Consider the following 14,340-nt stretch of genomic DNA (forward strand, 5'->3'; position numbering starts at 1 on the left):
CACATATGTCAGTTGCTTAATTTAGAACCTGTACTTGAGGTCGATCTCGAACCCATTGTTGATGTGATGACTTATATTGAATTTTGTAACTAGCTCATCAAGATTGTAACTTGCTTAGCTAAATGAATTGTGGGGTTCAGTCCCTGAGCCCATTATGTGCCTCTGTAACCCTTTCCACTACCGCCCACAAGATGGGTATGGCCGGGTGCATAATAAATGAACTAAACTAGAAGTTTAAAACTAAACTAGAAAATTTGCAGTCTCCGTGGTGTAGTGGTAAGACACTCGCCTGGCGTTCCGCGAGCGCTATGTCATGGGTTCGTATCCTGGCCGGGGAGGATTTACTGGGCGCAATTCCTTAACTGTAGCCTCTGTTTAACGCAACAGTAAAATGTGTACTTGGATGAAAAAACGATTCTTCGCGGCAGGGGATCGTATTCCAGGGACCATAGGATTAAGGACTTGCCCGAAACGCTACGCGTACTAGTGGCTGTACAAGAATGTAACAACTCTTGTATATATCTCAAAAAAAAAAAAAAAAAAAAAAAAAAAAAACTAACTCTTATTGATATAGATCAAGGAATAAAAACTAAATTAGTTAAATTGGAAAATGCCAGTACAGTACTTCACTTTTCACATATTTTTGTTTTATATATATATTTTACTTAGCGTGTAGAGGCTCAAATAATCAGTTAAATATTAAATATAATAAATTCATTAAATTTGCTCTGCCAAAATTTTGTTAAATTAAAAGGTGTCGATATTGTTAACTTATTACGAGGCTTATATAATTCGTATACAAACTAGTAAACGACACATCGTAATAAATGATCACCAAAATATAGCTGGAAAGTGAATGACAAGTTGAGCACACCACAGAAAACGGGCTTGGAGGGCCCACTCACCAGGGCCTTGACGCTCCCGGACAGTTGGGTGCTGGAGGCCAGCAGCTCCTCCACGATGTCGGTGGCGTTGTGACACGCCAAGTACTCCAGGTCCAGCACCTTGTGCTTGATCTCCTCCAGATGGGACCAGGAGGCCGGCAGGTCGGCCACAGCAGAGGCAGGAGGGAAGAGGTGGACCAGAGTGACATTGCCACACGGGTACTGGCTCCAGGAGCCACTGGACGTCTGCTTCATCAGTCCAGCCACAGTCTGATGCTGGAAGATGCTAACTTATCTTCAATCACGTCATACTGACATCATTTTATTACATGTTTCTCTTGTCCCCCCACTAAATTGTTGATAAATACGACTATACAATACTATAATTATCTATTTAATTCCCAAAAGCAAGGCTTTATACTTATTATTGAAAAGTAGTTTTAACATATGTCTTTTGAAGTCATTTGACCCCCATATGTGGTCGCCTGATGTCACCCACTGAGAGGTCAATAGCTTTTTCTTTAATCCATTTCAAGTGGCATTCTTTCTTAATGAAATATCATTTTTTTTAATCTAGTATATACTTCATATTTTGTACTCCATTTTCCTCTCATAGCTCGCTCACTCACACAGTAATACAAACACACACCGGCACTCTCATTCACTCTCCCATACTCATCCATTCTACCCACACTCTCGCACTCTCTCATAATCATGCACTCTCTCACAATCACTCATTCACTCACATACTCACTCATTCACTCTCACAGAATCACTCATTCACCCTCCCACAATCACTCATTATATCTCACAATCTCTCTCTTACTCTCATTTACTCTTACACTCCTACTCGTCCGTCTGAGGCGAGCACTCACCCAGGCAAGGGGCCGCGTGGTCATGAGGTAGGGTAGAGCCAGGAGCCGCGGGAGGACGAGGGCCGCTGCCGGTTGCACCAGAGACGCCATGATGGGACACCCACCCGCGCACCACCACCACAGGTCTCCACCACCTGTACCACCACACATATTGTATATATGCTGATAACAATGTTGATAACGCTTCAAGCTTGGTTAGTAGTTGCCTTTGTTAGAAAAGGGTTCTTGGGGGTTGTGTTGGAGGAGGTCCTGTTGAGGGTAGTGTTGGAGGAGGTCCTGTTGAGGGTAGTGTTGGAGGAGGTCCTGTTGAGGGTAGTGTTGGAGGAGGTCCTGTTGAGGGTAGTGTTGGAGGAGGCCCTGCTGAGGGTAGTGTTGGAGGAGGCCCTGTTGAGGGTAGTGTTGGAGGAGGTCCTGCTGAGGGTAGTGTTGGAGGAGGTCCTGCTGAGGGTAGTGTTGGAGGAGGTCCTGCTGAGGGTAGTGTTGGAGGAGGCCCTGTTGAGGGTAGTGTTGGAGGAGGTCCTGCTGAGGGTAGTGTTGGAGGAGGTCCTGCTGAGGGTAGTGTTGGAGGAGGTCCTGCTGAGGGTAGTGTTGGAGGAGGCCCTGTTGAGGGTAGTGTTGGAGGAGGTCCTGCTGAGGGTAGTGTTGGAGGAGGCCCTGCTGAGGGTAGTGTTGGAGGAGGTCCTGCTGAGGGTAGTGTTGGAGGAGGTCCTGCTGAGGGTAGTGTTGGAGGAGGTCCTGCTGAGGATAGTGTTGGAGGAGGTCCTGCCGAGGGCAGTGTTAGAGATACATATATTATTTACCAGGTATATATGTCAACAAATATGTACGTCATTAAGTGCATCAGTCCTCCTACAAGAAGACTACCGGCTTGGCAGGAAACACAATACTTCACAATATTTACATCAGCCGTCAACAGTGCCTTGAGTCGCAGACCGTGATCCACCAGGTCGGATGTGATAGGATGTGACCAGCATTCGCTAGTCATATCCTAAACCCTAAATACTCAATCTCCAGAGACTTCCCTAAATTCTCTCCCAAAATATCAGCCAATGTTAGTCACTCATAACACACACACACACACACACACACACACACACACACACACACACACACACACACACACACACACACACACACACACACATGTTACTCACGAGCCACTCTCGACTTCACCAAGGACGTCTGCACAACACTGGATGGGTGAGTGTGTGGGACTTGGACATGTTGAAACAGTCTCAGCCACCCTTGCTCAGACCACCACGGCTTCTTCCTAAGAAGCACTAACTTCGTAACTTGCTTGAGTCAGTATTTATTCAATTCCTCAAACCACATCTAGTTACACGTCTTCTGCCTGACACCCACAAGCCCTGTCAATGTCAGAGACCGTCCCAAACTGTCGCTTCCGGTGGTGACCGGAAGCCTTTCTGGAAATCCGCTCGAGGTTAGGCACCCGGATGCCCTGCCCGGCGACACATTCACAAACTAGCCATCGTGTGTACACGAGGTGCCAACCGCCAAACTGCCCCCAAATCAGTTCGCCATATTCATAAACTACTTCAACACGCTCATAAACTGCTTCTATTGCCAACGTGTTTGAGAGAACTTCTAACTAATCTCTACACAATACTCTGGGTACAAGAGACCTGCTGAGCACACTGTATAAGGAGACACGGTAGCTTCACTAACCAAGTGGTCAAGGGTAGTGTACTTACTGTTGATGTTGCTGAGGACACTGTAGGAGGCATTAAGGACCTCCACCAACTGAGGAAGTGGTGGAGGAAGCTTCACTCGCGGTTGCTCCAGCAGGTCGTATACGTTCTCCGCCACCGTCCAACCTGTAAGACAGTAAAGACAAACTTCCATCTATAAACATATTCACTCGTTTGGTAAGTTTACAAGACAACTGACCAAAAGACTTCAAAGGGCATCACCAACCAGCAGACTTCAAAGTACAATGCTCTAATGCCACAGTAATGTCCATTGTATATATAAATAATCTGCGTGGAGTCATTCAGTGTTCCAGGATTATGTTGGTGATGTTGATAAGGGAGTTGGAAGGATACAATACCCAGATGACCGTCATGACCTTCACACTGACCAAGAGGAAACATGTTTGGGGCAGCACATGCCAAATGGAATTCACCTTGGATTTTATGAAATTCAGCTTGGGGCTCCAGGAATTTCATTCATAGATCTAGGGTGGTCTTATAGGCGTAGCAAAAAGGCTATAGTCACATATTATGGGTTCAGGAACTGGATACCAATTTTCAGTAAGCTAAGCAATTTACATTGTTGGTAAACTAGTTACAAACAGTTTTAATTTGACTATCAATTACAAACAGTTTTAATTTGACTATCAATTACAAACAGTTTTAATTTGACTATCAATTACAAACAGTTTTAATTTGACTATCAACGTGTCCCGCCACCCATCAGGTAGCCACCAGAGGCAAGGGTATACACACACACTCAGATCAAGAAGTGCATGAGCTGCCTACAGAAGGTAAACTTTGGATGCTCAGCAAATATTTGGGGTAATATATATATAATTTAGAGAAATATAAATCTTTTGAGCATTATTGGTGGAGATGTCTCGAAATTCTAGACACTTTGCTGCATGAATGAGTTTCATTATGCTGAGGCAGGTAGGCAACTATTGCAACTCTTTCCATCCATTAAAATATTTGCAACTAGTGAAAGTGTGACACACTCACACAGTGACTGGCAGTAAGTAGAGGAGAGACTTCACGTGTGTGTTGTGTATGACGTCACTCAGCTTCCAGGGCTGCTGAAAAACTGTCGCCAGGCGTACCAACATCTCCACCACCGTCGACGTCACACCTAGGGTTCAGTATGTCGGATTAACCAACTACTACTCTATTACTTCTATTACCCAAATATACCGAGCCGGATTATATTAAAAACTCAGTGGAACGGGGCAGAACGACGTCAAGGAGAAACAAATAGTAGTGTTAGAGAAATCGATTTAGCCAAAAATCATAATTTGAAGGATATGCAGACGTTTTACATCTTAAGTTACATCTTGGAACTCTTGGCTTAAGAGTGGACGATGACATTAAGTAGTGAGAGTTACTGACCTGCCAGGGAGTGTATGGTGGTGGTGGTGGTGTTGAGGAGCGCCTGGTGGAGGTGGTCGCCGCACCCCTGGTCCTCCCTCACCATCTCTCTCGTCATCTTCACCATCACCACCGTCCTGGAACACACAAATTACCTGGAACACACTGGGTGTAATTACCTAAGTGTAATCACCTAAGTGTAGTTACAGGATGAGAGCTAAGCTCGTGGTGTCCCGTCTTCCCAGTACTCTTTGTCGTATAACACTTTGAAACTACTGACGGTCTTGGCCTCCACCACCACCTCACTTTGCTTGTTCCAACCGTCTACCACTCTGTTTGCTAAAGAAAACTTTCTAATATTTTTTTCGGCACCTTTGTTTCCTTATCTTGAATTCGTGTCCTCTTGTTCCTGAAGTTGCTGGTTTCAAGAATTCCTCTTTGTCAATTTGGTTAAGTCCTGTTAGTATTTTGTAAGTGGTGATCATATCACCTCTTTTTCTTCTATCTTCTAGTTTTGGCATATTTAACGCCTCTATATCCTCTCTTCGTAACTCTTGTTTTTCAGTTCCGGAAGCCATTTTGTAGCATGCATTTGCACCTTTAAAAGTTTATTTATGTGCTTCTTGAGATGTGGGCACCATACAACTGCTACATATTCCAATTTTGGTCTCACAAAAGTCATCAACAGTTTCTGTGGTATTCCACCATCCATGTATTTAAAAGCAATTATAAAAATTGAAAGCATAGCATAAGCTCCTCGCACAATGTCTTATGTGGTCCTCTGGTGACGGTTCACTATTCACAATCACCCACCGATGAGTTGTAGTGCTTTTTCACATAATTTGCAGGTTGTGTGTTGAATATTGTCTCCTCTTCCACATGCCATAATACGGCATTTATTCACGTTAAATTCCATCTGCCAAGCGTTGATTCATACACTTAATTTGTTCAGATCACCTTGAAGGGCATCACAATAGTCTAAGTCTCAGATCTTCCCCATTAGCTTAGTATCATCAGCAAACATGTTCCTCTGAGTCTGCATTCCTTGTGATAGATTGTTTATATAGACAATAAACATTACTGATGCTTCAACTGAACCCTGTGGTACTCTACTAGTATCAGTTCTCCAGTCTGATACATTGCCTCTTATTATTGCCCCTCATTATTCTGTCAAAATTTGACAGTGTATGAGTATTTCATTTAATTTCTGCGATTCATTTGTGTTTGCAGCTTCCAATTATGTCCTCTTTGTTTTACTTTCCCTGGCTTTAAAGAGGCTGTCATTGTCTGTCACTTTATTTCCTGTCTGTCACCTTGTTTCTTGTCTGTCACCTTGTTTCTTGTCTTTTTCCTCAGGCAGGATGGACAATGACAGCATCAGCATCCGAGAGTTTGTCTCTTCTATCCTCTAGCATTGTCAGATGCTAGCCTATTTCAGTAGCCTATTCTCGTAGTTGTGGCACCGATCTTCTTGCAAACTTCTGTACTTTTTCCAGTTTGGTTTTTAATTTAGAACTAAGGTAAAGTCTTGAGTGTAAACACACAGTAAAGTTGTGTAGTGTTGAAAAGTCGTAGTTGTGAAAAGTCTCCGTGAACATATGCATTGTGATGTCACTATATTATGCATTCCGATATGTCTACAAATTTACATTTATCACAGCGATTTAAAAAATTATGTATGCAATGTTAAAAAATCTTAAACAGAAGATGTATAAACGAATAATAACATGGTATACAGTACTGTAATATTATATTATAAATAACACGTATTATAAAAGAAAAACTGGGAGCGTACAGGTTGTTGACGACATCCTTAAAGAATTCAAGACCCTGCTGAAGCTTCTGAATCTCCTGGTGGTTCCCGGGCGGCAGCTGAGGCAAGAGAGCATCAACTCCTTCCACGATCGATCTCTTCTTCCTCACCCTGGATCCCTCAGAGGAATTATGGGCGCCATCTTGTGGAAAGAGGTTGAGGAGGTCCGCGGAGGATTGGATCACCTCTGACAGCCTCACAATACTCCTCACGACTTGAGACGCATTCACTACATCTTGGGATCGGATCTACGAGGGGGACAAGTAAGTAATTATCAATAGAAGGTACCAAACCGGGAAGGCTATGTAGCACCATCTACGACGGGGAGTACTGTATTGTAGGCTTTGATCAAACTAAAATTCAAAGGTTTTAATATATAAAATGGTGTAATCCCTCGTATATTTATATAACCAGCGAGGTTTGTAAGTTGAAAATATATGTGTTGTTAAACGCAAATATCAATTATGTTTAATTAGACAATGCCAACACTCTCCATGAAAGTAAAATTTAAAAAGTATTATTTTACTTTTTGTAACATGTACTGTAATTTCTTCCACCAACAAAATAAATTGTAACAACCCAGCTCAGAATATTGGAGTAAATATGTTATTAGTAAACAATTCATGAAGAACAAAAATGTTACATATCATGAACAATTCTTGTATAACAAGAGAACAATGACTTCTAAGTAGAACACCGGGACCCAGAGTTTGGGCAGAGATAATATACAATGGTTGTGAAACACTTTGAGGCGGGTGAGCGTCTAGCAGCCTGGTGGAGGGCTGCTAGACCCTGGAGGTCCCTCACCACTCACCTGGGTCACCATTGACTGGTGGAGGGCTGCTAGACCCTGGAGGTCCCTCACCACTCACCTGGGTCACCATTGACTGGTGGATGGCTGCTAGACCCTGGAGGTCCCTCACCACTCACCTGGGTCACCATTGACTGGTGGAGGGCTGCTAGACCCTGGAGGTCCCTCACCACTCACCTGGGTCACCATTGACTGGTGGAGGGCTGCTAGACCCTGGAGGTCCCTCACCACTCACCTGGGTCACCAGTGACTGGTGGAGGGCTGATAGACCCTGGAGGTCCCTCACCACTCACCTGGGTCACCATTGACTGGTGGAGGGCTGCTAGACCCTGGAGGTCCCTCACCACTCACCTGGGTCACCATTGACTGGTGGAGGGCTGCTAGACCCTGGAGGTCCCTCACCACTCACCTGGGTCACCATTGACTGGTGGAGGGCTGCTAGACCCTGGAGGTCCCTCACCACTCACCTGGGTCACCAGTGACTGGTGGAGGGCTGATAGACCCTGGAGGTCCCTCACCACTCACCTGGGTCACTAGTGACTGGTGGAGGGCTGCTAGACCCTGGAGGTCCCTCACCACTCACCTGGGTCACCAGTGACTGGTGGAGGGCTGATAGACCCTGGAGGTCCCTCACCACTCACCTGGGTCACCAGTGACTGGTGGAGGGCTGATAGACCCTGGAGGTCCCTCACCACTCACCTGGGTCACCAGTGACTGGTGGAGGGCTGATAGACCCTGGAGGTCCCTCACGCCGGCCTCACCACACAACTTGGCCTCCAGCAGCAGCCAGTCGTCGCTGCTCACGCCCGGCCACGAGGCGCGCTCGCACGCCCACACATCCGGCCTCTCTCCTCTTATTACCGCCTATAATGTTACAGTGAAACAAGCGACAATAATAAGACTATGAGACCATTAGCATCTGACCCACACGGGGACAGGAAGCCTTCGGCTTGTCCAGGTCCCCTAAGGCTTCAACAAGGCTACAACCCACAATTTACTAACTCCCTAGTACATATTTACTGCATCGTGTAAAGAACAATAAGGAGTTAAGAAACGTACCTAAAGGTCTCGTCCTGTCCGGGAATCGAACCCTGGACCATTTGAAGGCGAGCCAGCTGTGTTTGTGGTGTAAGGGCCCAGATGATATATATATGACCACCCACTTGGAAACAATGGCGTGATATAGAGTCCACAAACTCTACTGACTTTAAACTCTTACCACAAGCTCTATTGACCATGGCCTTAACCTTTCCACGGAGAAAGCAAACTTGTTTCCCAAAATGTCAACTTCATATTTTTAAAAATAATAATTAGCAGTTAAATTAGAAAGTAATACAAATACCTCAGAGCTCTGTTAGGGAGCACTCTCTCAGAGCTCTGTCGGGGAGCATTCTCTCAGAGCTCTGTCTGGGAGCACTCTCTCAGAGCTCTGTCTGGGAGCACTCTCTCAGAGCTCTGTCGGGGAGCACTCTCTCAGAGCTCTGTCTGGGAGCACTCTCTCAGAGCTCTGTCTGGGAGCACTCTCTCAGAGCTCTGTCTGGGAGCACTCTCTCAGAGCTCTGTCTGGGAGCACTCTCTCAGAGCTCTGTCTGGGAGCACTCTCTCAGAGCTCTGTCGGGGAGCACTCTCTCAGAGCTCTGTCTGGGAGCACTCTCTCAGAGCTCTGTCGGGGAGCACTCTCTCAGAGCTCTGTCGGGGAGCACTCTCTCAGAGCTCTGTCTAGAGAGCACTCTCAGAGCTCTGTCTGGGAGTACTCTCTCAGAGCTCTGTGGGTGAGCACTCTCTCAGAGCTCTGTGGGTGAGCACTCTCTCAGAGCTCTGTCGGGGAGCACTCTCTCAGAGCTCTGTCGGGGAGCACTCTCTCAGAGCTCTGTCGGGGAGCATTCTCTCAGAGCTTTGTCTGGGAGCACTCTCTCAGAGCTCTGTCTGGGGAGCACTCTCTCAGAGCTCTGTCTGGGAGCACTCTCTCAGAGCTCTGTCTGGGGAGCACTCTCTCAGAGCTCTGTCTGGGAGCACTCTCTCAGAGCTCTGTCAGTAAGCACTCTCTTAGACCTCTGTCTGGGAGCACTCTCTCAGAGCTCTGTCTGGGAGCACTTTCTCAGAGCTCTGTCTGGGAGCACTCTCTCAGAGCTCTGTCAATAAGCACTCTCTTAGACCTCTGTCTGGGAGCACTCTCTCAGACCTCTGTCTGGGAGCACTCTCTCAGAGCTCTGTCAGTAAGCACTCTCTTAGACCTCTGTCTGGGAGCACTCTCTCAGAGCTCTGTCAGTAAGCACTCTCTTAGACCTCTGTCTGGGAGCACTGTATAAGGGAGAGTGAGTGAGTATACGCACCTGTATGAGGGAGTGATTGGTGTGAGTGAGCACCATGAGAGCGAGGGCAGGAGGGAGCTGGGGCCCAGACAACACCCGCCTCACCAGGACTGTAGAGGAAGTAGAGCATAGTGAGGTGTGAGGCACACTCATAGTGGTCCTCATCTCTGCCTAGCTGCCTTAAGGTACATGAGCTACGATTGTGTATGAATTGGCAACCAGTCTATCATGGCCATCTACAAGAACCTTGTAGCTAGTCGGAAGTGTGTATGGACTTACTTTGGGCGGCCTCCGTGACGGTGGTGGTGATGGTGACGGCGGGGTGCAGGATGGTGAGCATCTTGGTGATGGGTTGTGACACCTCCGGCAGCAGGCGGGCCTTAGTGTGGTCCAGCGCCTCCCCCAGCCTGAGGGAACACTCACTTCGTACACTATTTGTCTCACACTCACTGGGACTGTACACCATCCCTGGGACCTGTCTCACACCCACTGGGACTGTACACCATCCCTGGGACCTGCCTCACAACCCCTGGGACTGTACACCATCCCTGGGACCTGCCTCACAACCCCTGGGACTGTACACCATCCCTGGGACCTGTCTCACATCCCCTGGGACTGTACACCATCCCTGGGACCTGTCTCACAATCACTGGGACTGTACACCATCCCTGGGACCTGCCTCACAACCCCTGGGACTGTACACCATCCCTGGGACCTGCCTCCCACCCACTGGGACTGTACACCATCCCTGGGACCTGCCTCCCACCCACTGGGACTCTACACCATCCCTGGGACCTGTCTCACATCCCCTGGGACTGTACACCATCCCTGGGACCTGTCTCACAATCACTGGGACTGTACACCATCCCTGGGACCTGCCTCCCACCCACTGGGACTCTACACCATCCCTGGGACCTGTCTCACATCCCCTGGGACTGTACACCATCCCTGGGACCTGTCTCACAATCACTGGGACTGTACACCATCCCTGGGACCTGCCTCCCACCCACTGGGACTGTACACCATCCCTGGGACCTGCCTCCCACCCACTGGGACTCTACACCATCCCTGGGACCGGTCTCACATCCCCTGGGACTGTACACCATCCCTGGGACCTGTCTCACAATCACTGGGACTGTACACCATCCCTGGGACCTGCCTCCCACCCACTGGGACTGTACACCATCCCTGGGACCTGCCTCACACCTACTGGGACTGTACACCATCCCTGGGACCTGCCTCCCACCCACTGGGACTCTACACCATCCCTGGGACCTGCCTCCCACCCACTGGGACTCTACACCATCCCTGGGACCTGCCTCCCACCCACTGGGACTCTACACCATCCCTGGGACCTGCCTCCCACCCACTGGGACTCTACACCATCCCTGGGACCTGTCTCACATCCCCTGGGATTGTACACCATCCCTGGGACCTGTCTCACAATCACTGGGACTGTACACCATCCCTGGGACCTGCCTCCCACCCACTGGGACTGTACACCATCCCTGGGACCTGTCTCAAACCCACTGGGACTGTACACCATCCCTGGGACCTGCCTCACACCCACTGGGACAGTACACCATCCCTGGGACCTGCCTCACACCCACTGGGACTCTACACCATCCCTGGGACCTGCCTCACACCCACTGGGACTCTACACCATCCCTGGGACCTGCCTCACACCCACTGGGACTGTACACCATCCCTGGGACCTGCCTCACACCCACTGGGACTGTACACCATCTCTGGGACCTGCCTCACGACCCCTGGGACTCTACACCTTCCCAGAAATCCACATCTCATGTTCTCCTCCCATACTTTCTATTCACATGTTTATCTATCGTGATTCTTTTATCTCTACTGACTCTGTTTTTTTCCTGAACCATCCTCCCTCCCTCCCTGTCTCCCTTCCTCCGTGTCTCTCTCCCTCCGTGTCTCTCTCCCTCCCTGTCACTCTTTCTCCCTGTCTCTTACCTCTCTCCTTCCCTCCCGCTCCCTCTCTCTCCTCCCTCCCAGCTGTGCTCCGCCACTAGTGTGATCATACCTGTGGGGTGTGAGTGTCGTGGGTTGTAAGAGGATGGGGAGGAGGGTGGTGGCGAGGGTGAGGAGGGTGTGGGTGGCTGGGTGGCGCTGCACCTCCCCCGCCGCCCTCCCTATACCCTTCCCGACCGCCCCGACGCTGGAGCCGGCCATCCGCAGTACTGCCGCCCACTGGTCGCCCGGCTCCTGCAGCAGTCACCGGAGAGGGAGATGATATGGTTAGTCTCGTCCTCTGCATCTCTGTCAGTAATGGCCTAATATATCTTGGCTTTCACTACATCTCTAATTTGTCAAAGCGAAGAACCGAAGTCAAACATTAGATACTCCGGTAGTTAAATGTGGCGTGCAAGCTCCATAGAGTTAGTGCCGGGGAGCTGTCACTCGCTGTACACATACTGCAACCTTTCATAAATCTGGGCCAGCTGCATAAACACACTGTTTTATACATAGACATACCAGATGAATTATCATGCAACACAGCTGAAGTGGAACTAGGCCTATGAAGCCCCATCTATGTTGTTAAGACTATATATTGATCCAAACATTCAGTTCTGAATGGAGAAAAATCGCTCTCTCAAAGACCGGGATGCACTAGCTATACAAATCTCTTATTCTTATTCACTCTTGTGTTCTTGAGGATATCCTCATAATGCATCCAGAGTTAGCGAGTGCAGGCTACTGATCACATGGCCATGTATGACTAACCATCCTGCGAGATGGAGTCTTTTTCATATCACATACACACTATGTAACCCTATGTGTGTCACTCTTGACACACTATGTAACCCTTAATATTCCTTAGGGTAGCTGCATAAATGTCCATGCACTTCCCAATTTACAAGAAAAAACAACAAATCACCGTCACTCTCTCTACATACATACATACATACATACATACATACATACATACATACATACATACATACATACATACATACATACATACATACATATAAATTGCTAACCACCATACCCAGGATAATAACATTTCATTCCCCTCGAGCCGCCGACCACAAATAGCAGGCAGCAACTCTACCTACTGGGCCACCAACACCCCTTAGAAAGGAATGTTTGCAGAGGCGCCTATCTGCTGCCCAACATGCCATAGTGGCAGCCAGGAAAGGCCTAATGTTACGGTTGGGCAGCAGATAGGTGTCTCGTCAACCTGTTTCCACCTGGAGCTGTGAGTGAGAGAATAGTTGACATACACACGGATAACACTGCACTTGTATCTATCAGGGCACTCACTATCATCAATAGGCGCCGTCCTGTTGTTTTCCTTAATAAACACTGCAGTGTGAAACCCACCATTCCTTTCTGAGTCTATTACGTCTAGGAAAGGTAGCTTACCTTGACTTTCTATCTTGTAAGTAAACCTTAGCTCGGAACTTTGCTCGAATGCATCCTTACGTTTTAGTTCAATATCGGATACCTGCACGAATATGTCATCTAATATGGCATCACCACGTCGATGCCTATATGTCACCCACTCTCTCACACACGGCTCCGGTTGTAAGCAGATTGACGAGGAACTGGGTAGAGTAAGGCAGGTCCTAGTTAATAATGGATACGCTAACAGACATGTCGAAGACATCGATTAAAAGGTGAGCCGCCATGCCACCTCTGACCAAACACCACTGCCGGTCCCTCATATTAAAATATTCTACAGGAATTCATTTTCCATAATCCACTAAACGGAAGAAGGAGTTCACAAAGACATTATTGATAGAGACGTGAACCCTACTGACACCAACAGCGATACTGAATTAATAATTGACTATAAGAGGAAGAAGACAGCCAACCCTCTCATGATAAACTCTCCTCACACCCAGTGAAATGACTGACAAGACACGAATGTCGTCTATGCCTTCATATGCCCACCTGAGCACGGTCAACCATCACGACCTTAATATATAGACAAGACAACAATTTCTTTCAAGGCGTATGACGATGTACAAACAACAAGGGTCCCATCAAGGAACATGTGGTCTCCAAGGTTGGGACTTGTATTAGTACATCATCTGCATACCCCACTTGTTGCGTCCCTTCCGGAACATCAATATTTTCAATGGCGTTCATAAGTATATTGAATAGTGTGGGGCTTAAGACTCCTCCTTGGGGGGTCCCACTCACAGAATGAGTGGCGCTGTCCAATAAACTCGCTCCTCGGGGCAAAATATAAAAAAATATGTGGTCTCCCCACACAACAGATCATCACCAGAGATATCCTGACATACAACACCAAAATAATCGATAGATACAACGACAACAGAAGACTAGACACTGGCGAGGCACATCTTGGGCAAACCCAGCCATCGGTCAGCTAACTCCCGGTTACACTCTGCCATCTTCGAGAACGACAGGCACCATCGAACATCCTGTCTCAGTCATCACGGGAACACTGGAGGCTGGTGAGCTGCAGTGAGCCTGGTGCTCCAGAGCCAGATGCTTCACCTCACTCTCCAGGATATATTCCGCTCCACTCACTGAATTGTACCCACTTGTACTCCACTTGAAAGTGTTGA

General features: G+C 47.9%; 1 protein-coding gene across 1 annotated transcript in view; it reads right to left on the minus strand.

Moving 5' to 3' along the window:
- The window catches only part of LOC123758342 (uncharacterized), a 219,446-nt gene that overhangs the window by 150,241 nt on the left and 54,865 nt on the right, over positions 1 to 14,340 (minus strand). Inside the window, 11 exon segments of the mRNA XM_069323046.1 lie at positions 906 to 1,160; positions 1,760 to 1,893; positions 3,472 to 3,594; positions 4,096 to 4,112; positions 4,474 to 4,600; positions 4,858 to 4,973; positions 6,632 to 6,897; positions 8,160 to 8,324; positions 9,794 to 9,882; positions 10,052 to 10,179; positions 11,820 to 12,001. Coding sequence (XP_069179147.1) covers positions 906 to 1,160; positions 1,760 to 1,893; positions 3,472 to 3,594; positions 4,096 to 4,112; positions 4,474 to 4,600; positions 4,858 to 4,973; positions 6,632 to 6,897; positions 8,160 to 8,324; positions 9,794 to 9,882; positions 10,052 to 10,179; positions 11,820 to 12,001 — 1,602 coding nt within the window.

This window comes from Procambarus clarkii, chromosome 11, assembly GCF_040958095.1.
Source record: "Procambarus clarkii isolate CNS0578487 chromosome 11, FALCON_Pclarkii_2.0, whole genome shotgun sequence".
NCBI classification, from domain to species: domain Eukaryota; kingdom Metazoa; phylum Arthropoda; class Malacostraca; order Decapoda; family Cambaridae; genus Procambarus; species Procambarus clarkii.